This window comes from Pan troglodytes, chromosome 18, assembly GCF_028858775.2.
Source record: "Pan troglodytes isolate AG18354 chromosome 18, NHGRI_mPanTro3-v2.0_pri, whole genome shotgun sequence".
Lineage (NCBI taxonomy): Eukaryota > Metazoa > Chordata > Mammalia > Primates > Hominidae > Pan > Pan troglodytes.
Genome location: NC_072416.2, coordinates 48038408 through 48066164, shown reverse-complemented (window position 1 = coordinate 48066164; position 27757 = coordinate 48038408). Strand labels below are relative to the sequence as shown.

The 27757-nt window shown below is 42.5% G+C and overlaps 1 protein-coding gene across 11 annotated transcripts in view; it reads right to left on the bottom strand.

The window, feature by feature from the left end:
- The window catches only part of HEATR3 (HEAT repeat containing 3), a 48742-nt gene that overhangs the window by 19674 nt on the left and 1311 nt on the right, over positions 1 to 27757 (bottom strand). For 6 of the 11 annotated variants that reach the window (XR_010152612.1, XR_010152611.1, XM_520630.7 and 3 more), the window contains exons 3-12: positions 26158 to 26245; positions 24735 to 24847; positions 22317 to 22426; positions 19312 to 19452; positions 15987 to 16264; positions 10980 to 11070; positions 10716 to 10873; positions 10356 to 10438; positions 8656 to 8792; positions 164 to 252 (exon numbers count right to left, since the gene is read on the bottom strand). Coding sequence is in view for 9 of the 11 variants with exons in the window: in XM_520630.7 (XP_520630.3) it covers positions 164 to 252; positions 8656 to 8792; positions 10356 to 10438; positions 10716 to 10873; positions 10980 to 11070; positions 15987 to 16264; positions 19312 to 19452; positions 22317 to 22426; positions 24735 to 24847; positions 26158 to 26245 (1288 nt within the window). In the remaining 2 variants the exon portion in view is untranslated. Of the gene's footprint in view, positions 1 to 163; positions 253 to 8655; positions 8793 to 10355; positions 10439 to 10715; positions 10900 to 10979; positions 11071 to 15986; positions 16265 to 19311; positions 19453 to 22316; positions 22427 to 24734; positions 24882 to 26157; positions 26246 to 27757 lie in introns of those variants that run through there. The other 5 variants (XM_063797815.1, XM_063797816.1, XM_024349827.3 and 2 more) reach the window with 4 other exon arrangements.

Below are 27757 nucleotides of genomic sequence, written 5' to 3'. Positions count from 1 at the left end.
GATATTACTTTTTATTTTAATCACTTTTGTTTTCTTTTTTACAAAGATCACGTATTATTCTTGTAACAGAAATATGTATTTTTTAAAATAGTGAAGTAATGAATTTTGCCTCCATAATACACAATCTTTACAAGTTTCATACGAAAAATTTTAAAACTCTTACCTGGGAAATGTTCTTGGAGGCCATTGTTTGCAAAAGGGCCCTCAAAGCACTACTTATGGCTTCTAGAAAGTCAACATGTTTAGCAAAATCTAAAACACAAAAATGAAATATAAAATTTGCATTTCTCCAAGATAGGCTATTTTGTAGAAGCAACAAACAAAACAAAGCATGCTAAATGTTAATAAATGCTATTCTTAATAAAACAAACAAACAAAAAAAACCCCTCGATATTTAAGCCAAAATATTTAGTTAACAGCCCCCTGTACACTCTATACCTAAGTCTGAAAGATGATCGTGGTTAAAATAATCACAGCAAGGAGGTGTTCTACAGACAGTCCTTGACTTCCAGACACTGGGTTTTCATTTGACTCACACTTCAGCACATAATAAACCTAAGCTAGCTTTTGCAGACTGAATTCTGTCATTCATAGATCTCCATCAGGGTGCTGGGTAGACCTACCTTTGGTGGAGTCAGAATGCTTCCTTGCCAACCCAAGCCCACTGCTTAGCCATACACTGTTGCTTGTGCAGAGCCAGGACATCACGGCACCATCACTTTAACTGACCCAGCATCCCCTTCCCACTCCTACTCCTTATTCGCACACTTTTCTTATTGTCCCTTCTTCCCACACAGGACAAACAGAACACCAGCAGTAAGCCATTATGCTGGCACAGGCACGTGCAAGGGACAGTGAGGGTCACCCAGGGGAGTTGGCTCCTTAACCCCTTTGATGGGAAGAGATTTGCTTGGTGTGGTAGACTGTATTTTCTAAAAATGGCCACAGCAATATTTCAAGTCCTGTGTGATCTTCAAGAACCTTGCCACTTCCCATAAAGATGTGAAATCTACTTCTCCTTTCCTTAAATCAGGGTGGGACTTTGTGACTTCTTCAACCAACAGAATACAAAGTGACGGGCTAGGTCACAAAAGGCAGTATGACTTCCAGCCCTGACGCATGTGTGCATGCTCTTTTTTCTCTCGACTTCCGCCCTGGGAACCCAGCCATCCTGTTATGAGGAAGCCTGCGTCACATGAAGAGGTCACTGTGGGTGTTCTTCCTGACAACCCCTGTACCAACTGCCAGACACGTGAGTGAACAAGACTTCGGATGATTCCAGCCCACACTCTGCGAGTCTTCCAGCAGAGGCCCTAGACTAGTATTTCTCAGCCTCTGCACTACTGACATTTTGGACCAGATAATTCTTCATTTTATGTGTGCGCAGGGGTCTCCTGGGCACCGTAGGATGTGAAGGAACATTCCTGGCCTCAACCCTCTAGACACCAGTTGCAATTTCCAAGTTGTAAAACCAAAAATACCTCCAGACGTTGCCAAATGTCCCCAGGTGGGAGGTGGGAGGGGATAAGTGGCCATGGTTGAGAACCACTGGCCTAGACATTGTGGAATAGGAAAAAGCCATCTCCACTGTGCCCTGTCTAAATTCTTGACCAAAGGAAACTTTGAGAAATAATAAATGATTGTTGTTGTTGTTAAGTCACAGAGTTTTGGAATAACTTGTTACGTAGCAATAGATACACTCACTTCCTGCCCCACAGTTCCTGGGACTTATACCATTCCGATCCCCCACTTTTTTAGGTTACCCGGGTAGAAGAGAGGCAGCTTCTGTTCAAATTCTAATCCCGGCTGATTGTATTTTTTGGCTCTTTCATTTTCAGATATATATAATGTACCAAAATAGGGGATTTCCCGTAATGATCACAGAATAATAGGAGAGCTTTACACACTCAGCCCTAGGATAGAGAGCTGCCTTTGACATAATTATGTGACTCCTCCTGCCTTCATTTTAGTCTTGGCTCAAACGTTACCTCCTCACAGAGGCCTTTCCACACTAACTGGCCTAGTGTAACGCCTCATATCATTCTGCTTTTACTTTTTTCTTCATAGCTAATATCACATAAAACATTTATTTATACTAGAATGCAAACTCCACGAACGTAGTGACCTGGCCTATCTTGTTCACGCCTGCATCCCTACCATCTAGAACAGTGTATGACATAAAGCATTCAATAAATACAAGCTAAAAGAATGAATGACCTTGGGCCGGGCGCGGTGGCTCACGCCTGTAATCCCAGCACTTTGGGAGGCCAAAGTGGGCCGATCATGAGGTCAGGAGATCAAGACCATCCCTGGCTAACACGGTGAAACCCCGTCTCTACTAAAAATGCAAAAAAAAATTAGCCAGGCGTGGTGGCGGGCGCCTGTAGTCCCAGCTACTAAGGAGGCTGAGGCAGGAGAATGGCATGAACCCGGGAGGCGGAGCTTGCAGTGAGCCGAGATCGCGCCACTGCACTCCAGCCTGGGCGACAGAGCCAGACTCGTCTCAGGAAAAAAAAAAAAAAAAAAGAAAAAAGAAAAAAGAAAAAAAAAGAATGACCTGGAAGAGGTTCCTTAACCTCTCAGCTAAGGTTCCTAAATCTCAGCTTCCTCAGCAGGACAATGAAGTAACAAGGCCTGTCTCATAAAACGTGGTACCTAACAGGCACTCAAAAATCAGAGTGAAGTTGTTAATAGCCTGGACCTCCCAGGCTCAAGCAATCAGCTCCTGCCTCAGCCTCCCGAGTAGCTGGGACCACAGGCACGTGCCACCACGTCCAGCTAACTTTTCTTGTATTTGTAGAGACGGGGTCTCATCATATGTACAGGCTGGTCTCAAACTCTTGAGCTCAAGCAATCCACCCGCCTCAGCCTCCCAAAGTGCTGGGATTACAGGTGTGCACCACTCCGTCCAGCCAATTTGTTGCTATTAAACTTCAAAAAGTTACCATATTGACTGCGAAGTGTATATATGATTAAAGCTCTAGGTATAGCCCTATAAAATTATGAATTTATAGATTTATGAATTGCACACAAAGAGGTGATTCAATGTCTTTACTCTCCACAACTTTGAACGATATATTTTTTTTTTTTTTGAGACAGAGTCTTGCTCTGTTGCCCAGGCTGGAGTGCAGTGGTGCGATCTTGGCTCACTGCAAGCTCCGCCTCCCAGGTTCACGCCATTCTCCTGCCTCAGCCTCCCGAGTAGCTGGGACTACAGGTGCCCGCCACCACGCTTGGCTAATTTTTTTTTGCATTTTTAGTAGAGACGGGGTTTCACCATGTTAGCCAGGGTCTCAATCTCCTGACCTCATGATCTGCTCGCCTCGGCCCCCCAGAATGCTGGGATTACAGGCGTGAGCCACCGCGCCCAGCCAACTTTGAACAATATTTAAGAATTTGTAGCATGTCTAAATGTAGGTACATCATCAACCCACAAGTAATTATACTCAGGTGAATTTTTCAGACTGATTTAAAATTTTTTTATTATTATTATTTTTTTTAGATGGAGTATCACTCTGTCGCTCAGGCTGGAGTGCAGTGGCAAGATCTGGGCTCACTGCAACCTCCGCCTCCCGGGTTCAAGTGATTCTCCTACCTCAGCCTCCCAAGTAGCTGGGATTACAGGCATGCACCATTACGCCCGGCTAATTTTTGTATTTTTAGTAGATATGGGGTTTCACCATGTTTGCTAGGCTGGTCTTGAACTCCTGACCTCAGGTGATCTGCCCACCTTGGCCTCCCAAAGTGCTGGGATTACAGGTGTGAACCACCACTCCCAGCCTGAATTTTTTTTCTTATTTTTAATTAATTAATTTCTTTTTTGAGACAGAGTCTTGCTCTGTCACCCAGGCTGGAGTGCAGTGGTGCGATCTTGGCTCACTGCAATCTTCACCGCCCAGGTTCAAGGAGTTCTCCTGTCTCAGCCTCCCAAGTAGCTGGACTACAGGCACACACCACCATGCCCAGCTAATTTTCGTATTTTTAGTGGAGACGGGATTTCACCATATTGGTCAGGCTGGTCTCAAACTCCTGACCTCAGGTGATCCAACTGCCTTGGCCTATCAAAGTGCTGGGATTACAGGTGTGAGCCACCGCGCCTGGCCACCCAGCCTGAATTTTCAATATTCTGATATGGAATGGAAAATATATCCCAGAATGGGATACTACCATTTTAATTATAACTAAAAAAGAACGTTCTGATTCTCAAAATCTGGAAAAACAGAGAATCCTAAATGATTTCAGAACTCATGTAATAGAGCCGAATGACAGACTGACCCAATATGAAATACAACATTGCTAAAAAACGCATTGATGTTTTGAAAACCAATAGCTTTTAATGAAGGAGACAAAGAAATCAGTGCTTTTGAATGTAAGGACCAGATTGTACTAAAATGTGCTCCTTTTATCTCTGATATCAGACACAAACATAAATGTAGGTATGTACAGAGTATCACAAATGTTATAACTACTGTATTCAGAACTGTATTTAGCATTAAAATTAAAACAAGTTAGAGCAGTAGAACAATCATACCTTTAACTCTCAACCATAACACAAAACAGCAAAGATCTTTAGCCCCATTCTCCGCACTAAATTCTCCTTTTTTTTTTTTAATTGAGATAAGAGTCTCACTCTGTTGCCCAGGCTGGAGTACAGTAGCACAATCATAGCTCATTGCAGCCTTGACCTCCTGGGCTCAAGCAATCCTCCCACTTCAGCTTCCTTGGGACCACAGGCGCAAGCAAGGTACCACTCCTGGCTAATTAAAAAACCTTTTTGGAGGAGACAGGGTATCACTATGTTGCCCAGGCTGGTCTTAAACTCTTGGGCTCATGTGATCCTCCCAATTCAGCTCCCAAAGTGCTGGGACTTCAGGTGTGAGCCACCGTGGCCAGTCCCCACTAAACTATCTTGTAACAATTCCCACTATCCATATAGAACCCATAGGATTACATTATTAATAAATCCCAAATGCTTAGAAGGACTGTATTAGAATATCATCTCTAGGACGGGCATGGTGGCTCATGCCTGTAATCCCAGCACTTTGGGAGGTCGAGGCGGGTGGATCACAAGGTCAGGAGTTCAAGACCAGCCTGATCAACATGGTGAAACCCGTCTCTATAAAAATACAAAAATTAGCTGGGCGCATTGGCAGGCACCTGTAATCCCAGCTACTTGGGAGGCTGAGACAGGAGAATTGCTTGAACTTGGGGGGCAGAAATTGCAGTGAGCCAAGATCGTGCTACTGTACTCCAGCCTGGGAAACAGAGTAAGACTCCATCTCAAATAAAAGAAAAAAAAAGAATATCATCTCCAAATATAAGCGATTATCCTTTATCAAATTCATTCTGATAACAAAACATTCTGTTACTCCAAAATAAATAACAATGACACTACTTTTCAAGTCATTTTGATTCTCCATTTCTCCGAATGCCAATATTAGGTGATACGAAGGCCACAGATGGGATACGAGTATGGGCCCCAAGCAAGCTGGACAGCCCAGAGGTATTGTAATGGCCCTCTTCCCCCAGCAGTAACCATCCAAACCCATTACATAGGCAAGGCCAATTCAGACTACCAATCCCTGGAAGTAACTGAGCACATGTCATTAGGTGAATACATTTTCAAAATTACTATTGTGACAGTAACATGTGGTAGGCGATTTCTACATAAATATCATCAAGACCCTCAGGATACACAAAAGCATTCTTAACCTAGCAGCATGTCACATTCCTGAACCTTAAAAAAAAAGATGATGTCAAGAATAGACATGAAATGGGAATTTATTTAAAATCAAAGTGCTTAGTTATATTTTCCCACAATTCAGAAACTTTCCATTATTTCTCCAGGACTCAGCTTGGGGCAGTTTTCCTGTGATCTTTGCAGTTAATAAATGTGCTGGCCTCAGTGACCACAAATAACCAGCAGAACCAGGAGAAACATACCTGAGTGCTTTCACTATAGCACAGGCACACAGGGAGTTTGTTTCAAGTGAAATAACCTCTGTGTGCTGCCTGGGGATGGGACCGGGGGTACCTGGACCAGACTCTCAGTGAGAAATGGCCCAGAGCTGAGAGATGGCAACTTGTGGAACCAGGGCTGCCAGGGTTACCTAGAGCTTAGGTAGGGCTTGGAAGCAGTGAGAGACTTGGGGTCCTGCTCACCTGGGACCCTGGCTGTGGACTCCCTGCCTGGCTCTGCCCCCTGCCTCTACTCAGGGGAATGGGTGGGGGTGGGCATGAGCAACAGCAGCCCTCTCACTCCCACCCCACAGGACATCTTGCTGGGCTGATGGGAGCCAGAATGCTTGCAAAAGTTGGGGAAAGTCCCCTCCCCGTTTACCATCCAGATCTCTTCCAGGTTTAGGAGGAGGCTGGGAGACAAATACAAAGCTACAGCCATCATCTGGTCTGCTCACACTGACGAGCCGCCTCTGTACTCCAGTGCTTGTCCCGTCCTGCCCTGGAATGGGAATGGGACTAGCACTGCCCATATCCTGACTATATCCTGTCCTGGGCATGGCTGGGCACAGCTTTCATGGGATCATTCCAGCCAATGAATGCACAGCCAGGGAGTACTTGAAAGGTACACCTGTTAACTGATCAATGTTGAAAGGGTGGCAGAGACAGCTCAGTAACCACATACGGGTTTCTGAATATTTAATTACTTAATTTTTAAAGATTAATTTAGAACTTGAAAAACATGTACCATTAAACACACAGCACCTCTTAGGAACTTGACGGAATGTAAAACAGATGTCTAAACAACTGGGGACCAACACTTGAATGGATGTTGACACAAAAACTTGTATTTAGTTAAAAGTGACTCTCTTTTGATTTTTTTTGAAACGGAGTTTCACTCTTGTTGCCCAGGCTGGAGTGCAATGGCGCGATCTTGGCTCACCACAACCTCCGCCTCCCGGGTTCAAGCGATTCTCCTGCCTCAGCCTCCCGAGTAGCTGGGATTACAGGTGCCTGCCACCACGCCTGGCTAATTTTTGTATTTTTAGTAGAGACAGGGTTTCGCTATGTTGGCCAGGCTGGTCTCGAACTCCCAACCTCAGGTGATCCACCCGCCTCGGCCTCCCAAAGTGCTGGGATTACAGGTGTGAGCCACCGCGCCTGGCCTGATCTTTTAAGAGTTCAATTCTTGGACTTAATGTTGTGTCTGAAAAGGAGGATAAAATATATGAAGAATACACTGAATATAACACAATGGAATTATCTTATTTGCCAGTGTAGAAAGCAAATATCTTCACGTTTACCCTTAAGTTGGTGTAGAAGCAAATATCTTCACGTTTACCCTCAAAAAATCCTGAAAGACACCTGGAACCTCAGCAGCTGAGAGAGAGGGGCAGATTCCCACCTCCCAGGCTACCCTCGCTCCAGCAATGGATACTGGGTGGAGTAATGTGGAGAGTTTTCCTTCAGTATAGAAAACACCACTTGTTCTTCTCTCTCAGTCTCTACTGTTTTTGTTTGGTTTGAGCTCCTATAGTTTAATGTGGTCAAGTTAAGTAAGATTTTACTATGAGGAACTATGAAAATCTGTTAGAAGAACATGCATTGGACTTTGTACAGCTAGTTTTTGTTTTTTTTGTTTTTCCCTCCAAGTGAAACCTACAGCTAGGTCATTTAAAAGAATATTTAATTTAACTCTTGTATCTCTATAGATCTTTGTGTGCATATGAAATTAATCCGTATCAGAGACCTGTAACTTAGAGAATCAGATCCTACCATGCAAAGGTGTTTGAAGAAAGATACATGTTAGATGATGGCAAGGTGTAGAATTGTGTGGATGGTATTCTACCATTTGCCTTACACACACGCACGCATGCCCACATACACACGCTCTCTTATACATGGAGAATCTCTCTGGAAGGATACACAAGTAACTGGTGCAACAGTAACTTGACTCTGGGAGAGGAACTGGGTGTGGGAGAAAGGAGGGAGGCTTTCCAGTTTCTGTCCTCTAATAACTTTTGAATTCTGTACTACATACATATATTAATCAAACTTAAATGCTTATAACTGGGAAGAAAATAATAGAAAATTACTCAATTATTATTATTATTATTTTGAGATGGAGTTTTGCTCTTGTTGCCCAGGCTGGAGTGCAATGGCACAACCTCAGATCACTGCAATCCCCACCTCCTGGGTTCAAGCGATTCTCCTGCCTCAGCCTCCCGAGTAGCTGGGATTACAGGCATCTCCACCACCACGCCCAGTTAAAGTTTTGTATTTTAGTAGAGGGGTTTCATCATGTTGGCCAGGCTGGTCTCCAACTCCTGACCTGAGGTGATCCTCCCGCCTCGGCCTCCCAAAGTGCTGGGACTACAGGCGTGAGCCACCGTGCTTGGCTGAGAATTATCCAAATACCTTAATGAGGCCTTTATGATATTTATGATACAGCCTTGACTGGCCTGATATAACTGGATGCAAACAATTTTAACAAAAAAGAAAATTATAAGCCCAGGAGCTGCTTGCATACCTCGTTTTGACTCTGTACCCCATGGCAACTATAAATACATGATTCCTGTGTCTGGGAAAGGTTTCTGCACATTGGATGACAAACAGTATACATTTACAAAATCCAAATTCCTGCCCCTTCAAAATTCTGTTCCGTCTGCGTAGTCTTTCGCAATAAAGTCTAAATACCTGGTTGAGAAAAAAGCAGCTGTGACAGATGCTGTGCAAGTGTCTGAAGGGCTGCGGCTCCTCCCAGGTGCTCCACATCCAGGAGGGACACAAGACTCTGGAGACAGAAGAGGGCTCTGCACTGAATAGTGTTCATTCTGGAAAGGAGGTGAAACAATGCCATCTGATTCTCCAGAAGTTGCCCATCAGAATTCAGTATTAACTTTTAGCCTAAGCTTCACGTTCTGACTGGAAATAATCTGTAAATACAAGGTATCTATGGCAGTTAGCAAAGAATCACAAGGTGAACTGTTTTTTGTGTTTTCTAAAATTTATCATCATTTTTTAGACAGGGTCTTGCTCTGTTGCCCAGGCTGGAGTGCAGTGGTGTGATCACAGCTCGCTGTAGCCTCAACCTCCTGAGCACAAGTGATCCTCCTGCCTCAGCCTCCTAAGGAGCAGGATTACATGTGCATGCAACCACACCTGGCTAAATTTTTTATTTTTTGTAGATAGGGGTCTTGCTATGTTGCCCAGGCTGCTCTGGAACTCTTGGCCTCAAACAATCCTCCTGCCTGTACCTTCCAAAGTGCTAGAATTATAAGGTGAACTGTTAATCTGCCAAATCAAACTGCTTGAATATTCACGGCCTCTGATACACAACTCATTCATGAGTCATGAGGAATATGTTTTAGAAAAATTTCTATGTAGGGTAGCATCCTTAAAATTATAATTTTCTTCAGACAGGGTCTTATTCTGTTTCCCAGGCTGGAGTACAGTGTCACCATCATAGCTCACTACAGCCTTAGACTGCTGAGCTCAAGCAATCCTCCCACTTCAGCCTCCTGAGTAGCTAGGACTACAGCTGAGTGCCACTATGCCAGGCTAGTTTTTGAATTTTTTTTTCTTTGTAGAGATGGGGTCTTGCTATACTGCCCAGGCTGGTTTCAAACTCCTGGCCTCAAGTGATCCTCCTACCTTGGCCTCCCAGAGTCCTGGGATTATAGGTGTGAGCCACCATGCCCAGCCTAAAATTATTTTTAATTGTGAAATGTGACATATATACGGTTAAGTACACAACATACATAGAGAGTTTAACAAACAGTGTATGAAGCCAAAACCCATGCACCTGGGAAAGAAATTAACACTGCTGGACCCTGAAAGCCCCTGTATCTCTTCCATATAATATCCCACCTCCCTGACACCTACAGGTAAGCACCATACAGACTTCTATGGTAAACATTTCCTTGCCTCTTTTTTTTTTTAATAGGTTTATCACCAAGGTATGCATCCCTGAACAAAATAGTTCAATGTTGCCTGTTTCTCAACTTTGTAAAAACTGAATCACAGTGTGTGTATTCTTTTATGTCTTGCTTTTTTGGTTCAACAATGTAAGTTCCATCCGAGTTGTGAGTAGCTCTAATTCAGATCCCTTTTACTGCTGCATGTATTGTACTGCGTGATTTTGTCAAAATTTATTTACCATTCTAACTCTGATGGACAACACGTTTGTTTATGGGTTGGGGCAACTGTGACACACACTGCTATGAACACTCTCATATACATGTATTCTAGGGCATGTGGGCACATATTTTTCTGGTATATATACCCAGGAACAAAACTTCTGGGTCCCAGGGGGAATCAGCACCTTCTATTTAATAGCCCATCATTTCATAAAATAAAATAATGACAAATGTTTTTGAAAGCAGAAGAGTTCTTACTTTCTAATCAAAGGTTTCCAAGTAGGGTTCCTAGAACATAGGTCAACTGCAATGCTGTTTGGAAAGGCAGTTTTCTCAAAAATCTAGATTTAAAAGAGGCAGTAAAGCAAAGGTTAAAGAGTAGTCATTTAACACGATTCCCTTACATAATTCCAATATATTACTCCTAAGTGAAATGGTTAGGCTTCATATAGAATGACCTTTTCGCCTATTTCCAGTACTGTTAGGCTCAGCTTTGTCTCAGATCTTACCACCATCTACAACCTGGAAGTGTGAGCTTGCTTCTTTTGTACACAAAATGAATACCTTGCTTAAGCCTTTCCCATGCTCCACGGTAAGCCTAGAATGAAAATGGATTACCTTCTTTGGGATGAGGTAGTTGGTGAGAGCCGTGTGAACCTCATGGGAGAGGCAGAGGGGAGAAAACAGCTGTCCCCCGCACTCACTGAAGGAATTCTCCATAAATGCGTCACTTTCATCACTGCTAGAAAGCTCTTCCCATTCGTCATCAGAGGGATCTGGGAAGCGGGCAAACCACGCAGAACTGGAATAGTTAAGAAAATCTCCACGGGAGTTTCCCTCTTGGCTCAGGGGGAAAATGTCTAAATGTAAATGTTAACAAACCTTCATTGCAGCACATGTTGACAATAATTTCCAGAGCAGTCTGTTGGGCTGTCAGCAATGCTATAGTCTCTCTCAGTTCCTTGTCAGTGGGCTTAAAAAAAAAAAAAAAAAAGTAAGTGACTAACTCTCAATGGTTGGGAAAATGTTTTTGGGGAATTTCCTTAGTGAAAGCCTACTAGAAGATTTTTGCGCTTGGAATAGAGCACACGGGGAATGGGGTAGGTAAAAGAAAAGTCATGAAGTGCCAGAAGTACAAATGAGCATTATAATTCCTCTTGGTACAGTGGAGCATGCCCCCGTTAACTGGGTTTCCATCTATCTGCATGGCTATTCCCCAAGCGTCACTTAGTTAGCTGGAGAGAACAGACAAATATTCAGGAATTCTGAACAGAATTCACCCTGAAACTTATCTACTGTGTCAAGAAGTAGCTGGGCATACTAAGATTTAAACAAGAGTTCATTTCAGACACCAGGCACTTAGAAACACCAAACCTGCTTTTAGATGCTTAGCTTAGATGTCTTTCTTGGAATGGCTGCGCTAACACACACTACTAACGAGCCCTTAAGTGACCTGTAGAACTTGCTATGGAGCAGACAGACTTGCTTCCTGCCTTTCTTTAAAGACTATAATAAAGCATTTCTCTAAGACTAAAGAAAGAAGGAAGCTTTTTTTTCTCTGAAAATATACAACGCCAACTTAAACTTAACATTATCAACCAACATTTCTTAAAATGGGTAATATAAATTTATATAACCTTAATTATCAAATTGTCTATGGAAAGTGAAATAACCATACTGATATTCCAAAACAGTACATGAGCTAAAAATAATGTATATTTTACTATTTGAATATTTCCAAACTTCAGTTTTCAATTGTCTTTTTTTTTCCCCCTTAGAGACAGAGTCTCACTCTGTTGCCTAGGCTGGAGTGCAGTGGCACGTTCATAGCTCACTGCAGCCTCAAATTCCTGGACTCAAGCAATCCTCTTGCCGCAGCCTCTGAGTAGCTAGGGCTACAGGTGCATGCCACCATGCCTGGCTAATTTTTTTAATTTTTGTAGAGACAAGGTCTTAGCCAGGCATGGCGGTGCATGCCTGTAATCCCAGCTACTTGGGAGGCTAAGGCAGGAGAATCCCTTGAACCCAGGAGGCAGAGGTTGCAGTGAGCCGAGATTGTACCACTGTGCAACAGAGTGAGACTCCATCTCAAAAAAAAGAAAAAAAGGAAAAAGAAAAAAAATTTACCTGCTTTTTTTTTTTTTTTTGAGAGATGGGGTCTCAGTATATTGCCCAAGCTGGTCTTGAAATCCTGACCTCAAGTAATCCTCCCACCTCAGCCTCCCAAAAGTGTTGAGATTACAGGCATGAGCACCATGTCCAGCCCCAGTGGCTTCTTTGTGCAACAATTTAACTGTAACTTCTAAGCATATTCTTAAAAAAAAAAAAAAAGCAAATTGCTAATTCAATAGACATAGCTCAGGGATTCCTAAATTTGAATTCTACTTATTGGTAGCAAGAACCTATATAAAAATCATTTCTATTTGCTTTGTGTGTGTGCTAATTCAACTAAATATACATTTATTAGAGGAGATTCAAAGCTAAACAAGACATGTTGCTGCTGGGCTCTCATCCACTTAAAATATATGAAAATCTGGCTTATTCTTTTTTATTCTTTTTTTTTGGAGACAGTCTTGCTCTGTCACTCAGGCTGGAGTGCAGTGGCATGATCTCGGCTCACTGCAATCTCCGCCTCCTGGGTTCAAGCGATTCTCATGTCTCAGCCTCCCGAGTAGCTGGAACTACAGGCATGCACCACCATTCTCGGCTAATTTTTTGCCTTTTTAGTAGAGACAGGGTTTCACCATATTGGCCAGGCAGGTCTTGAACTCCTGGCCTCAAGTGATCCACCCACCCTGGCCTCCCCAAGTGCTGGGATTACAGGAGTGAGCCACCATGCCCAGCCGAAGATCTGGCTTAAAAGGAACTCTGAAATTAAGCTCCACCTCTTTATGTAACTCTCTTGCCAGAACTTTTCTCTGCTTCTTACTGCTATCAAGCTGACATAAAGAACCAATTTAGAAGAAATGTTATGACATCTGAGATTTGCTTCAAAATAATCAGTACAGAAAAGACAGCGTGACGGGAACTAGATGAAATCAAATAGACCAGACTTTGAAAATTGGTAACTGTAGAAGCTGGGCAGAGAGTACTCTACTTTTGCATGTGCCCCCACAAAAAAACCAACTTGGGTTGAACTGCTCTTCCTTTATATCTTTGTGGTTATACCTTCTTAAGTTAAATGATGCAGTTTTGATTCTAAAGGAGTGCTGCAGAAGACACTGGATAGTGTGGAAGACCACAGCTGAATATAATTTGTGTTCCTGGCATCCTACTGGCACTTAAACACTGGCTGGCTGACCGACTAGCATGTTAATCATCCAGTCTAGTCAGTTATGTTAAGAACACTTTATTCTCCTTTTCTTCTTTTTTTTCTCCTCTACCCCCCGCCCCACCACCGCCCACCACTACAATCTTAAGGAAGACTTTATTTCTATTTGTATTTAGTTTTATTTTTCTGAAACAGAGTCTCGCTCAGTTGCCCAGGCTGGAGTGCAGTGGCGCGATCTTGACTCACTGCAACCTCCACCTCCCAGATTCAAGTGATTCTTGTGCCTCAGCCTTCCAAGTTGAGTGGCTGGGACTACAGGCACATGCCACCACACCTAGCTAATTTTTGTATTTTTAGTAGAGATGGGGTTTCACCATGTTGGTCAGGCTGGTCTTGAACTCCTGGACTCAGGCAATTTGCCCACCTCAGCCTCCCAAGGTGCTAGGATTATAGGCGTGAGCCACCACACCTGGCCAGAAGACTTTAAAAAGCCAGTTTTTACTATAAGAAAACACTGCATTTTTATAAGCACCAAAATAAAAGTAATAAGAAAATAAATTTCTACATATCAGTTAAATATCAATCATTTTTCAACAGTGGCACTTCTATCTAAACCTTGTTAGACTTGGGTCTCATCCCCAACCTTACTCCCTGTAGAAGGTCCTTGGAAGCAAGGCTGGAGGTGGGGACAATCACACAAGAATGCCATTCTCTCATTCCCAGCAAGGGATTTCAGATCCTTCAAACAAAGTATATCAGATAGGATCAACAGAAACCTGAGTAGGATGGTGCCCACAGCTGAAAATGACCCCATAAGCCCTGATTTATCACATCCCCTCTTTCCATGCACAGGTATGAAACAGGTTGGGTACCATGGTGCACGCCTATAATCCCAGCACTTTGAGAGGCCGAGGTGGGAAGATCGCTTGAGACCAGACAGCATAGTGAGATCTCGTCTCAAAATAAACCAATAGTAATAAAATAAAAAGATCTAGGCTGGGCGCAGTGGCTTACCCCTGTAATCCCAGCACTTTGGGAGGCCAAGGCGGGCAGACACCTGAGGTCGGGAGTTTGAGACCAGCCTGACCAACATGGAGAAACCCCATCTCTACTAAATATGCCAAGTTGGCCGGGGGTGGTGACACATGCCTGTAATCCCAGCTACTTGGGAGGCTAAGGCAGGAGAATTGCTCGAACCTGGGAGGAGGAGGTTGCAGTGAGCCGAGATCACGCCATTGCACTGCAGTTTGGGCAACAAAAGCAAAACTGTCTCAAAAAAAAAAAAAAAAAAAAATCTGTGAGCAACTCAAGTTCAGGGTGGCCTTCCCATTTCTGTTATTTGTCCCAGCACTTAACACAGTGGTTTGCACCCACAGTTTGCTCATATGAGGGGAAAAGTGGTTCTATCCACATTTTGGTTTCTTTGAAACACCATCAATTTACGCTTCCCAAGACATCATGAACACAGGTAAGCATGAGAGGACATGATTGCCTCCTTCCAACTCAGCCTTCATCGTCCTTCCGCAGCCTCCTGACTGGTCCTCCTGCTGCCAGGCCCCTGTGCTCTCCCTTCCTCCAGCTGCCTGAGTGATCTCTCCAAACACTAACCTGCTTTTTCTCACCCCCTCCTTTATGACGCCCCAGGTGTTCTGTCTAAACGGCTCTCTCTGGCAGCCTCTTCCTTAGCTCTCCCACAGCGGCTGAGTCACAAGGGCTTACTCCACAGATACTATTTTCTTAGAAATCTGTGCATGGCCACGGCACTGTTCTCAGCGTAGGCCTTAGAGCCGTGGTTTTATGTGTCTGTCTTCCCAACATGGAGGAAGTTCCTGAAGGCTGGAAATTACATCTTAATCATCTTTTTATCACCAGCGTCTAGCACAGTGCCTGGCATACATTAGGAGCACAGTAAATGTGAACCTGAATGAATAAAGCCTCACTCACTGTGCCCCCTGTCTTCCTATTTGCTCTCCTCCTTAACAAAGTGTTCTCCCAAAACACTTTGGGAGAACTTTCTCTCTCTGCAGACTGTGTCAGCTGAAATGCTTCCTGCACCTAAGATTGTTCCCCTTTACTGCAATATCACACCACCAGCACAAGTATGCCACCATCACCGACTCCAAGAAAACTACAAACCATCATTCATCTCACAGTCACCCAACCTCTTTGGATCAGTACTGGATAAATGAAGGTTTGGTTTGCCACCTTGATAAGGCTACATACTAAAATAAGAGGCAAGAATGCAAGGGACAACTCAGGCAAAGTACAAATTCCTTTAGTTTGAAGACAGTCTGGCAGACAGTATGTAACAGAAGTGGGGAGAAGCAAGAGTTACGAAGGTGATCATCTATTTCTAAAGTGTTCCAAAAGGATAGGTCTATCCCATCTCTGAAACCTTCTCCTGCATATAAAACGATTCACTTTAGACAAGAGATTTTTTTCCCCCTTTAGGAGATTTTTAATGACATAAAGAGAATCAACAGGAAAATATGACTCATTTTTACCAAAACGCACTTTATAGCTAATTTTGCTATAACATTTTTCTGCAAAGCCAAGGATAACTGCTGGAAAAAAAACAGCTGTATTAATCCATATTTGAGAACAGCAACCTGACTTACCGGAAGTAAATCTGAAACGAAAGTTTTCCTTCTGACTCTTCTTTTATGAGAAATTCCTTCCATTTCATCATCTTCAATCAAATCATCCCCATTAGTGTTCTCTAATATTTCCTCAGCCTCTGCAGCAGTTTTTAACCTTTGCGTTTCAGCCTCTTTCATTTGAATAACCATTTCACCAGCATCCATTCCCAAAACTTCAGATAAGATCTTTAGTAAGGCATTTATGATTTCTGCTTGACTCTTGCATGGAATAATATCCTTTAGATTCCAAATTGTGCCTGGGAAAAAAACAAGCATAAGGATAAGAAATGCCGGTGAAATATTTTACTAAGTTTAAGTTTTCACAAGACTGGAGCTTTTAAGGCCAGTGTAATTTCAAAAAATCTCAGCCTTACTGCCTTTGTTCGTTATTTATTAAATATCAATGAGTTCTGCACTGAGGCAGTGCCCTTAGTTATAACCCTGCACTATCACCTCCCTTCCTTGGCACACAATGCCTTTCTCTGATACACTGCATTATCAGCAGACCCAGAGAACACTGATCAAGTTTCTTTTAAAATGACAAAGTGAGTGGCATCACTTTCTTTCATTGTAACCTAAGCTGCTCTCCTCAGCAGCTTCTTATATTCCAAGAGTGAAATGGAATGTACTAAAATTCCAAGGTTGGTCTGACATATAAACATGAGAGTAGGTTCTTAATTTTTTGATTATCAAAAAAGAACAGGAGCTATCATTAAGTAGTCAGAGTAATTTTTTTTTAAGTTACTACAAAAATAAAAACACCTCCTGACTATAAACCCAAAAGAACTGAAAGCAGGGACTTGAACAGATTACATTCATTTTTGCCAGGTGCGGTGTCTCACCCTGTAATCCCAACACTTTGGGAGGCCAAGGTGGGAGGATCACTCGAGGTCAGGAGTTCGAGACAAGCCTGGGCAACATGGTGAAACCTCATCTCTACTAAAAATACAAAAATCCGCCAGGCGTGGTGGTGGGCGCTTGTAATCCCAGCTACTTGGGAGGCTGAGGCATGAGAATCACTTGAACCCAGGAGGCAGAGGTTGCAGTGAGCCGAGATCTTGCCACTGCACTCCAGCCTGGGTGACAGAGCAAGACTCTGTTTCAAAAAAAAAAAAAAAAAAAAAAATTACATCCATTTTCACAGCAGCCGTATTCACAATATCCAAGTTGTAGAAGCAACCCAAGTGTCCATCAACAGATGAAGAGATCAACAAAATGTGGTATAATACCTACAAGGCAATATTATTCAGCATTAAAAAGGAAGGAATTTCTGACACATGCTACAACATGGATGAACCTTGAGGCCACTATGCAAAAAGAAATAAGCCAGTCACAGAAAGACAAATTCTGTGTGATTCCACTTCTATGAGGTGTTTAGAGGAGTCAAGGAATGGTGGCTGACAGCAGCTGGGGGAAGGGGAAATGGTAAAAATTGTGTTTAAAGGGTACAGTTTCAGTTTTGCAAGATGAAAAATAGTTCCGGATTTTTACTGCACAACAATCTGAATGTACTTTACACCACTAAAGTATACATTTAAAAACAATTAAAGGCTGGGTGCTGTGGCTCACGCTTGTAATTCCAGCGCTTTGGGAGGCCAAGGTGAGCAGATTACAAGAGCTCAGGAGTTTGACACCAGCCTAGGGAACATGGTGAGATGCCATCTCTACAAAAAAAAATACAAAAAATTAACCGTGGCTGGGGACTGTGGCTCACGCCTGTAATCCCAGCACAGGGAGGTCGAGATGGGCCAATCACTTTAGGTCAGGAGTTCGAGACCAGCCTGGTCAACATGGTGAAACCTCGTCTCTACTAAAAAAATAAAAAAATTAGGCCAGGCGCGGTGGCTCATGCCTGTGATCCCAGCACTTTGGGAGGCCAAGGCGGGCGGATCACAAGGTCAGGAGATCAAGACCATCCTGGCTAACACAGTGAAACCCCGTCTTTACTAAAAAAAAAAATACAAAAAATTAGCTGGGCGTGGTGGCAGGCACCTGTAGTCCCAGCTACTCGGGAGGCTGAGGCAGGAGAATGGCGTGAACCTGGGAAGCGGAGCTTGCAGTGAGTGGAGATCGCGCCACTGCACTCCAGCCTGGGCGGCAGAGCAAGACTCAGTCTCCAAAAAAAAAAAAAAAAAAAAAAAAATTAGCCAGGTGTGGTGGTGGGTGCCTGTAATGCCAGCTATTCAGGAGACTGAGGCAGGAGGATCGCTTGAACTCAGGAGGCAGAGATTGCAGTAAGCTGAGCTCGCACCACTGTGTTCCAGCCTGGGTGACAGAGCAAGAGTCCGTCTCAAAAAAAAAAAAAAAATTAACTGGTCCTGGTGGCATGCACCTGTAGTCCCAGCTACTTGGGAGGCTGAGATGGGAAGATCACTTGAGCCCAGGAGGTGGAGGCTGCAGTGAGCCAAGATTGCACCACAGCACTCCTGCCTGGGCAACAGAGGAGGACTCTGTCTCAAAAAAACCCAAAACGATTAAGACGGTAAATTTCATGTGTATTTTTCCACTATTAAAATAAAAAAACAGGCCAGGCACAGTGGCTCATACCTGTAATCCCAGCACTTTAGGAGGTCAAGGTGGGCAAATCACCTGAGGTCCCGAGCTCAAGACCAGCCTGGCCAACATGGTAAAACCCCGTCTCTACCAAAAATACAGAAATTAGCTGAGCGTGGTGGCGCACACTTGTAATTCTAGCTACTTGGGAGGCTGAGGCATGAGAATCACTTGAACCTGGGAGGTGAGGTTGCAGAGCCAGCCACCGCACTTCAGCCTGGGTGAGAGAGCCAGACTCCATCTCAAAACAATAAAAAATAAAAAAAGTAAAAAAGTTAAAAAAAAATCTCTCAACATAAATTATCTCTGCAAGACTAAAGGGCAAGAAGAAAATAGATACATAAACTAAATAAAGTACATACTAAACAGACCTTCAGATAATTTCTTACTTCTGTATTCAGACATTCTGCAGAGAAAAGAGTTGGTGGTTAAAAAAAAAAAAAAACTTATGGAAAACTAAGTGGTCAATTTCTGAAATCACTGGTTCATAAATAAGTGGGGATCCTGACAACAGCATCTCTTTATCAGGTTAACAGTAGTTTGTTAAATTAGAAACAAATCTATTCTACAAGGATTTACAACTATAGACAACTGCTTGAAGTAAGGGTCTCTTCTCAGATATTAAAATTTTCAGAACAGATAAAAGCACAGAAGACCTAATGTGTTGAAATGAATGACTAAATTTTGCCCCCACCACATCCATACCAAAAGCTACTGAAACAATATACTATGCCGTAAGGCTAAATTTTACCTGCTACCAATGTCTTCAATAGAAGGGATTCCATGGAACTGACAGGAGAAAGCAGTGCTGATTCCAGCATGTTCAATGCTGTAGCACTGAAAGACTTCAGCAGCTCTGGGTTATCCTCAGTCACTGTCTGCAAACAATATGCTATGAGGCAAAAAATAAATATTTAGAAACAAATGAATTCTGCTTTGGATAATTTACACCAGTATAACTCATCAATAAAACATTGTATCATTACCACTTCATTAGACACATGTAGGTTTTGCAAAATATATATGCTTTATCTCAGGGTGATATGTGCAAATGAGGCTTCCCAAACTATCAGTGCTGGAAAAGATCATGTTTCTTTTCTTTTTAAATTTCTAATCCTGTACAGATCTATACTTTTTTTTTTTTTTTTTTTTTTTTTTTGAGACAGTCTTGCTCTGTCACCCAGGCTGGAATGCAGTGGCGCATCTCAGCTCACTACAACCTCTGCCTCCCAGGTTCAAACGATTCCTGTGCCTCAGTCTCTCAGGTAACTGGAATTAAAGGTGTGCGCCACGATGCCTGGCTAATTTCTATATTTTTAGTAGAGACAGGGTTTCACCATGAAAGCCAGGCTGGTCTGGAACTCCTGGTCTCAAGTGATCTGTCCGTTTCGGCCCTTCAAAGTGCTGGGATTACAGGCATGAGCCACCATGCCCAGCCAGATCTACACTTTTTACAAAATACAATTAAAAAGACTCTTTTTTTTTTTTTTTTTGAGATGGAGTCTCGCTCTGTCGCCCAGGCTGGAGTGCAGTGGCACAATCTTGGCTCACTGCAAGCTCCGCCTCCTGGGTTCACACCATTCTCCTGCCTCAGCCTCCCGAGTAGCTGGGACTACAGGCACCCGCCACCATGCTTGGCTAATTTTTTGTATTTTTAGTAGAGATGGGGTTTCACCTTGTCAGCCAGGATGGTCTCGATCTCCTGACCTCGTGATCTGCCCGCCTCAGCCTCCCAAAGTGCTGGGATTACAGGTGTGAGCTACCACGCCCGGCCTAAAAAGACTCTTAAATGCGGCAATGTCGTTACTATAAATGTTTATAAAAGTTTATCCTCAGGCCGGGTGCGGTGGCTCATGCCCGTAATCCCAGCACTTTGGGAGGCTGAGGCAGGAGGATCACTTGAGGTCAGGAGTTGCAGACCAGCCTGGCCAGCATGGCAAAACCCCATCTCTACTAAAAACACAAAAATTAGCTAGGCATGGTGATGCACGCCTGTAATCCCAGCTACTTGGGAGGCTGAGGCAAGAGGATAGCTTGAACCCGGGAGGCGGAGGTTGTAGTAAGTCGAGATTGCGCCACTGCACTCCAGCCTGGGTGACAGAGCTGAGACTCCATCTCAAAAAAAAAAAAAAAAAATTTTACCCTCAATTTATGTACTTATCAAGGACCAGTAGCAAACAGCCTTAGGTTTTGGGACGTCTGGCTTCCTTTAAATTTATCATGACCTTCAAAGTTAGGGTTATTTCTGGCGGAGCAATAGCTCTTTAAGAAAAAAAGTAGTTTATATAAAAGTATGAGCAAATTAAGAGATGTGTAAAATATTAAATCATGCCCATCAAAATTACTCAAAATGCATGCTACTGCTGTGGTTGATGATACATTTATATAGAAATCCATATATATGCGTTTCTGTACATATATCCAAATGTAATATCTTTGTCATTAAGAAACTAATTAAATTTACTTTAGCCAACAGCCATGACTGCTACCATACAGGTTCAAAAAAAGTTATATGAATACATGGGATGGAATCTTATAAGTTCATTTTACTATATGTAAGCATTGCTTGACTTTAGAAGCAAAAGTAATAATGTATTTTTAAAAATCATTAATCTAGCTACATGGAGAAGGAAAACACTATTATACAATGCAAAATGACTATTCTAATCCATTTCAAAAATGCTCATTAAGGGGAAGAAAAACTAAAAACAGAAATAAATCTATAAGACTAAAGGCACAAAAATAGAAGTGATTTTTCTTGTAAAATATATGAACTAACTTTCCTGAAGTTCTCTTATTGTAACAAAAACTGTCCTCTGAGATTAAGTCACCTATCAATTTCCTAAAAATGGCTGAATCGTTTTTAAAATCCCCATTTACTCACAACTCTCCAGCCCCACCAAGATTCCATTTGGAGAAATGATTTTCAAAATTTTCTCAGTAGTATTTATTCTACTATTTTCCCTCAATTCTGTTCTCTTAAAAATATCCATTAGAGTCAAGAGAAACAGCAGTCAGGGGAATACACTTCTTCCTCCCCAGGAGAAATGCAGTTCCACAAAGGGACAGCTGGATGCCCGCCGTAATGATCGGTAGAAAAGAAATGCTCTCCCTCAATTGTTTCTCCACTCCCACCCAGAATTCTGCTGAGTTGCCTATGCTCTGACTTCTGCCTCCTGCCACTGAGCTGAGGGTCCCCAGTGGTTCCCCAGCCCAATAAAGAGAAGGCGAGGCAGCCAAGGCCACTGAAGTTGCTGGACTTTGCCTTCCCTGTCTCATGCAAGGCACGAAGGCCTAAGTGGAATTTCAATCATTTCTTTTCCTCTTTTTCTCTCAACAAAACTCAGGCCGTCAGTTTTCTGCTGGACGTATGAGATAGTAGCACAATACATTTAAATAAGTTTAGATTCCAATTAACTGGCTTAAAGGCCTGGTAGTTGTGCGTTTCTTAGTAAATGGAGATGAAAACTTCAAGAATTAATAAAGGCTGCTAAGAATGGAAACAGGCTAGAAACCACATATCCTCACATAATTACCTTTCTCCCTTTCAGAGTCAAAAGCAGAAAAACTGAATGAGTAGGTAAAGAATTAATATTAATCACAGATTTAAGACCCAGAAAAAACAGGTGCTGAGCTACACATTCACATACAACGAAACGAAAAATCACTCCAGTGGAATAAACACGCCAAAGCTGCATAAAAATTTTTGAATAAGGCTACACATTCTTAATAAGTCATCACCTTTTCTTCACTTACCTACTGAAATAGCCAGGTCAACATTGGTAGGAAACCTACTTAAATACTTTAACACAATCTCCAAACACCCTTCTTTGTTGAATATAGACACTGCTCTACTACTGCATTCACTAAATTGAAGGGGGAAAAAAAAGTTTTACTATTCACATTTTAACAGTAGGAAATCAACCATAGCAATCCATAAAAAAACAAACGAGGCTTTATAAACCAAGGAGTTGGAATCAAACACCCACCATTTTTATCGATGAAGGAACTAACACCCATTCACATTCACTGTACATGAGAACTGGCTATCTATATTTTATTTCTATCACAATGGGACCTTTTCATCAATCTCTTTGCCATGATGCCAGTTTCCTTATAGGAGGTTAGAGCTGGAAGAGATCTTGTAAATCGTTTAATTCAACTCCCCATTTTATAAATGTGAAGACCCAGGCCCCAAGTGGTAAAGTGGCCCATCAAAGAGCACACATTTTGTTAGTGGTAGAGCCAGGCCCAGTACCTAGGTTCCCTGGGTCCAGGCTACTGTTTTTTCTTTCCTCTATACCACAATGATAACAAGTTAAAGGAGGATAAAAGGCCTCTATATTTATCACACAAAAACACAAATTTATTTTTTATTTTTTAACCTACTATATTTTAGAACATTAACAAAAACACACATTTAAAGGAAAATAAAATTATATTTTATTCAAGCCTTTTAGAGTGCAATTATAATTTCATCAAGCAGAATTTGCAGTCTACAATAGAGAAATTACAATAAGTATTTTTAAATTATACTACCTTTTAATAAAAGACTCAGCTTTCAGTGTTATGAATAAGCAAACACATTAAATACGAGTTAACAAGGCTAATTGTAATAATTGTATCCATGTTTCCAGAGGAAATATCCATGTTGTACATGTTTCCTCCATACATATAACATACACACATGACATGCTAACAGAGCTGACTAAATTATTAAACTAAATCTGTTATGTAATGAAAAATATTTCATATCTTCTATCTACCTACCTACCTACCTATCTAGTTATGGCAGCATGAAGGAGCCCACAGTCTAGTCAGGAAGACAAGGCATACGTGTGTAAAGATAATGTGAAATATAAATGATGAAACAAAAATGTTAAAAGTTATAGTAACTCAGTGATACAGACAGGGCTCATAGGTATTCAGAAAAGAGAAACCACCTTGGAGATATATTCAGATTCTTTTCAAGGAAATTTTTTAAAAACTTCCAAATGCAACAATTTCTATGACTTAAAGTTATCTGGTGCACAGAAAAACTGCACCCATCAGTTTTTGCTCAAATGCCATTTCCTCAGATCTGATCTAATATTTCTGGTGGAATGCATTCATTAAAACGAAATCACAGGCAAGGTCAGATTGCCACGTAGGCATTTCAGGATCCAACTTAATCTTGTACTCTAAGAAACATCTGTGCTTTTAGGTCAGCCACTGTAATTGCTGCTGACTGAAGATAAGAAACTGTGACAGAGTCTTGCTAGAAATGTGGGACATAAAATGGGGCAGAAAAAAGTAAATCCAGGTTGTGTTTCTAGCCATTTCCATTCCTAGCGGCAAGTCCACTCCACCCTCACCACTGCTACAATCACAGAATGGAGAGTGGCCTTCTTCCTCCTGGGGCCAAGGGAGCTCTTTTTAGGCATCTACTTCCCACTCAGACAGTAAGTGCCAGGAAAGAGAAAGAAAAGCACCAGCCAAGGTCTGTGGTCCCCATCTTAGTCTAGAGGCCAAACCAAAGCTGCACCTACATGTGGGACTGACCAGCTTAAAGACAAATTCTGCTTAGGGTGTACAAGAAGTCGGGGGAAAGGAGGAGCCACAGGTGCTAATGGTCATGATTCCTCCTATCTTTTGTCAGATGCAATGACTGGAGAGGAAAGCCGTAAAACAAAAGATGTAGTGATGCAGTAAGAAAACGGACTGGGAAGGAGGGTTGATCTTAGGTCACTTGATCCTGCCTCCTACCAAGTCTTTTTTTTTTTGAGACAGGAATTTCGCCCTGTCCCCCAGGCTGGAGTGCAGTGGCACGATCTTGGCTCACTGCAAGCTCTGCCTCCAGGGTTCAAGCGATTCTCCTGCCTCAGCCTCCCGAGTAGCTGGGATTATGGGCATGTACCACCACACTTTGCTAATTTTTTAATATTTTTGGTAGAGACGGGGTTTCACAGTGTTGGCCAGGCTGGTCTCAAACTCCCGACCTCAAGTGATCCACCCGCCTCGGCCTCCCAAAGTGCTGGGATTACAGGCATGAGCCACCATGTCCGGCCCCTACCATGTCTTAACATCCCAGATTAACAGGCCTACCAAGGGGAACAGAGATTCCTACACAGTATAACAGAGAATAGCAGCCTGGGTACTGCTATAGCAGGAGACTGTGTTTGGTAGGCATCTTACCATATATTCCACAGCACGTTCACAGTCTCATTGGCTATGTTCTCAATAGAATTTCTGTTCTGATCTTTTTTCTCCTGCAGAGACATCTCATTTGAATCCAGTCCAGCACTACACTGTAACCAAATATCATGATTAGCACCCTGGTTCCTAAGAAGAATTAAACAAATAGGGTAATGATGGTGATGAAACACAAAGGCTACACATCAGAAATTACCGTGGTTAACAAGCCAGTCGAATCCTTACAAACAGTAGTACAAAATCAATACAAAGTATTTTACCTAATAAATGTAATAAAAGACAGTAGGAAGGCAACAAAAGATGAAATAAGAGCTTCTACCTAGCACCTTCTGTTTATTACATAGCGCCTTCTAAAGTACTATTCTAAGCATTTTACACGTATCAAGTCATTTAATCCTCACAATAAACCTATGAGGTAGGTGAACTATTATTATCCCCAATCTCCAGCTGCAAATGGGAAAGTGAGGTACAGGGAGGCTGCTGAAGGTGTTAGATTAGCATGTGGTGAAGCTGGGATTCAGGCCCTAGCCTTTGACTCCAAAGCTGGTGCTCTTAAGCCCCTCTAGTACAGCTCAGGAGACCCTCTAAAGCAGGGCTTCTCAATCCAGGTACTACTGAAATTCTCCACCAGAAAATTCTTTGTTGGGGAAGGAAGGGCTATCGTGTGCATTTGGGGATGTTTAGCAGCATCCCTGGCCTCTACCCACTGGATGCCAGTGGCAAACCCCACAAGCTCTGTAACAACCAATGTCTCCAGACATTGCCAGTTATGCCCTGTGAAGCAAGATCATACCCAGTTGAGAATCACTGCTCTAAAATGACTGATGCCTCTCATCAAAACTGGATATCCTTTATGTAGCCTTAAGTGAAAATTACCCATCAGTACAGAATAGAGGACCAGAGGCACTCCAGAGAGAGAGCTCCTTAACCTCTTGACTATGTCATGCAATAAGACTGGAATGAGATCAAACATGAGAACTTACTGTAATCTTCACAAGTTCCTAATGTCTGTGCCTCTGCTTTGTCATCTGTAAAATGGGAATAATACCTGCCTCATAGAATACTGTGAGGATTAAATTATATAATATCCAAAACATGAAAATAATACCTGGCACATAAATAAGCAATGACTAAATACTAATTATTTTTATTGTAAGAAGTTTAACATCTAAAGGAGTGAGTCTGTACAGTTTTAGGAAAGTCTTTTCCAACTATCATAAAAATAAAGCTACAAAATAATAGAGATTAGTATCAATAATGAGAGCAGATTGGTGTTTCCAGGAAAAGGAATGAAATTTCCCTAAGATATTTAGATAGAAGACAAAGTCACCAACACCAAAGTACTAAAAAAAGTCTAAGTTTGCATCCCAAAAGCTACCATCAAGATACTGTAAAAACTGCATACCTCTTTTAGCAGCGCAACCAGAGGGGTCATGATATCCTTAGTCACCATGTCATCACAAACTTCAAAACCTCCACAAGCACTGAGATTTCTACACAAGAAGTTTAAAACATGTTTTACTTTCACATCACATGTCACAGAACACTTCTACCCTCTCACATTTATTTCTATTTTTAGCCATATTTAAGGTTTCCCAGAGGAAATAGCTTATTGTTTCTGTCATAAGCTGCAGAACCAATCCAGAGATTTCCATCTGTTCTGATCCATGTTCTACAAGATATAAACAGACGACGCTGTCATATAACTTAGTTCTGAGGTCTGAAACAGTATACAGGTGCATGGCTACAAGAAGGGGAGAAGGGAGACTTTTCTCATGTGAATAAATCACATCATGTATGAAGGGCAGGGCTAGGTGCTGTGGCTCACACCTGTAATCCCAGCACTTTGAGAGGCCTAGGTGGGAGGATCACTTGAGCTCAGGAATTCAAGACCAGCCTAGGAACAGCGGGAGACCCCGTTTCTAAAAAAATAAAATAAAATAAAAAGCGAACTGCAAGGGCAGCAAGGTGGGGCTATTGAGAATGACACCCCCTAAAGCAGCCCTGGGTAAATTTTAATTGGAAAGACATGACTTCCGAGTACACAGCACTGTGCTAGTCCCTAAGGATATGGAGATAGTCAGAAGATGCCCTCACAATGTGCCAGGATCCCCCAGCCTCTGTATGCTGTGGGAGGAAGGGAAGGGCTTTCCACATGCTGTTTCCTCCCTAAAGGAAGAAGAGCGTCTATCCCCCCTCCATCAACTGGTGAATGCCCATTCATCCCTCCGAGCTCACCTCAAGCACCACTCACTCAGTCTTCTTCCCTGAACCCTTTGTTTGTACCCTCTTTTAGCACCCTTTGTCATTACCATTCATTGTAATCATACACTTATGTAACTGTTTGGTTAATGCTTGTCTCCCTCAATACACTTTAAGATTTCTTAAGGAGAGACATTGCCTTGCTCATTACCCCATGCCCACAGCTTAGCTCAGTGTCTGGCACACAGTTGGCACTTTATACATATTTGCTATATCAGTGAATGAAATAGAAATAACAAACAGAGACAGAGCTGTAAGAACTACAAATACTAACCTCTACTCTTGCCCCCTCTGCAGTCCATTCTCTGCACAACCAGCAGAGTGGTCTTCACAAAATGTGTTGCAGCATGTCACTTCCCTGCTTAGAGTTAAGTCCTCAGCCCTACACCATTGTACAGCTCATCCCTCTCTCCAGCCTCACTTCCTGTAATTACCCACCCCTGCTCTTCTCAGCCACCTACCTACCCTCTCTGCTGTTTAACCACGTCAAGCTGCCTGCTGCTTCGCTTCTTTGCTGTTGCTGCTCCCTTTGTGGGGAATATTCTTCCCCCTATTTTCCCATGCCTCCTGGCTCTCTCACCCTGCAGATCTCCTTTCACAAGTCATCTAAAGAGCACCTTTTTTTTTTTTTTTTTGAGACAGGGTCTTGTTCTATCACCCAGGCTGGAGTGCAGTGGTGTGATCATAGCTCACTGCAGCCTCGAACTCCTGGGCTCAAGCGATTCTCCCACCTCAGCCTCCTG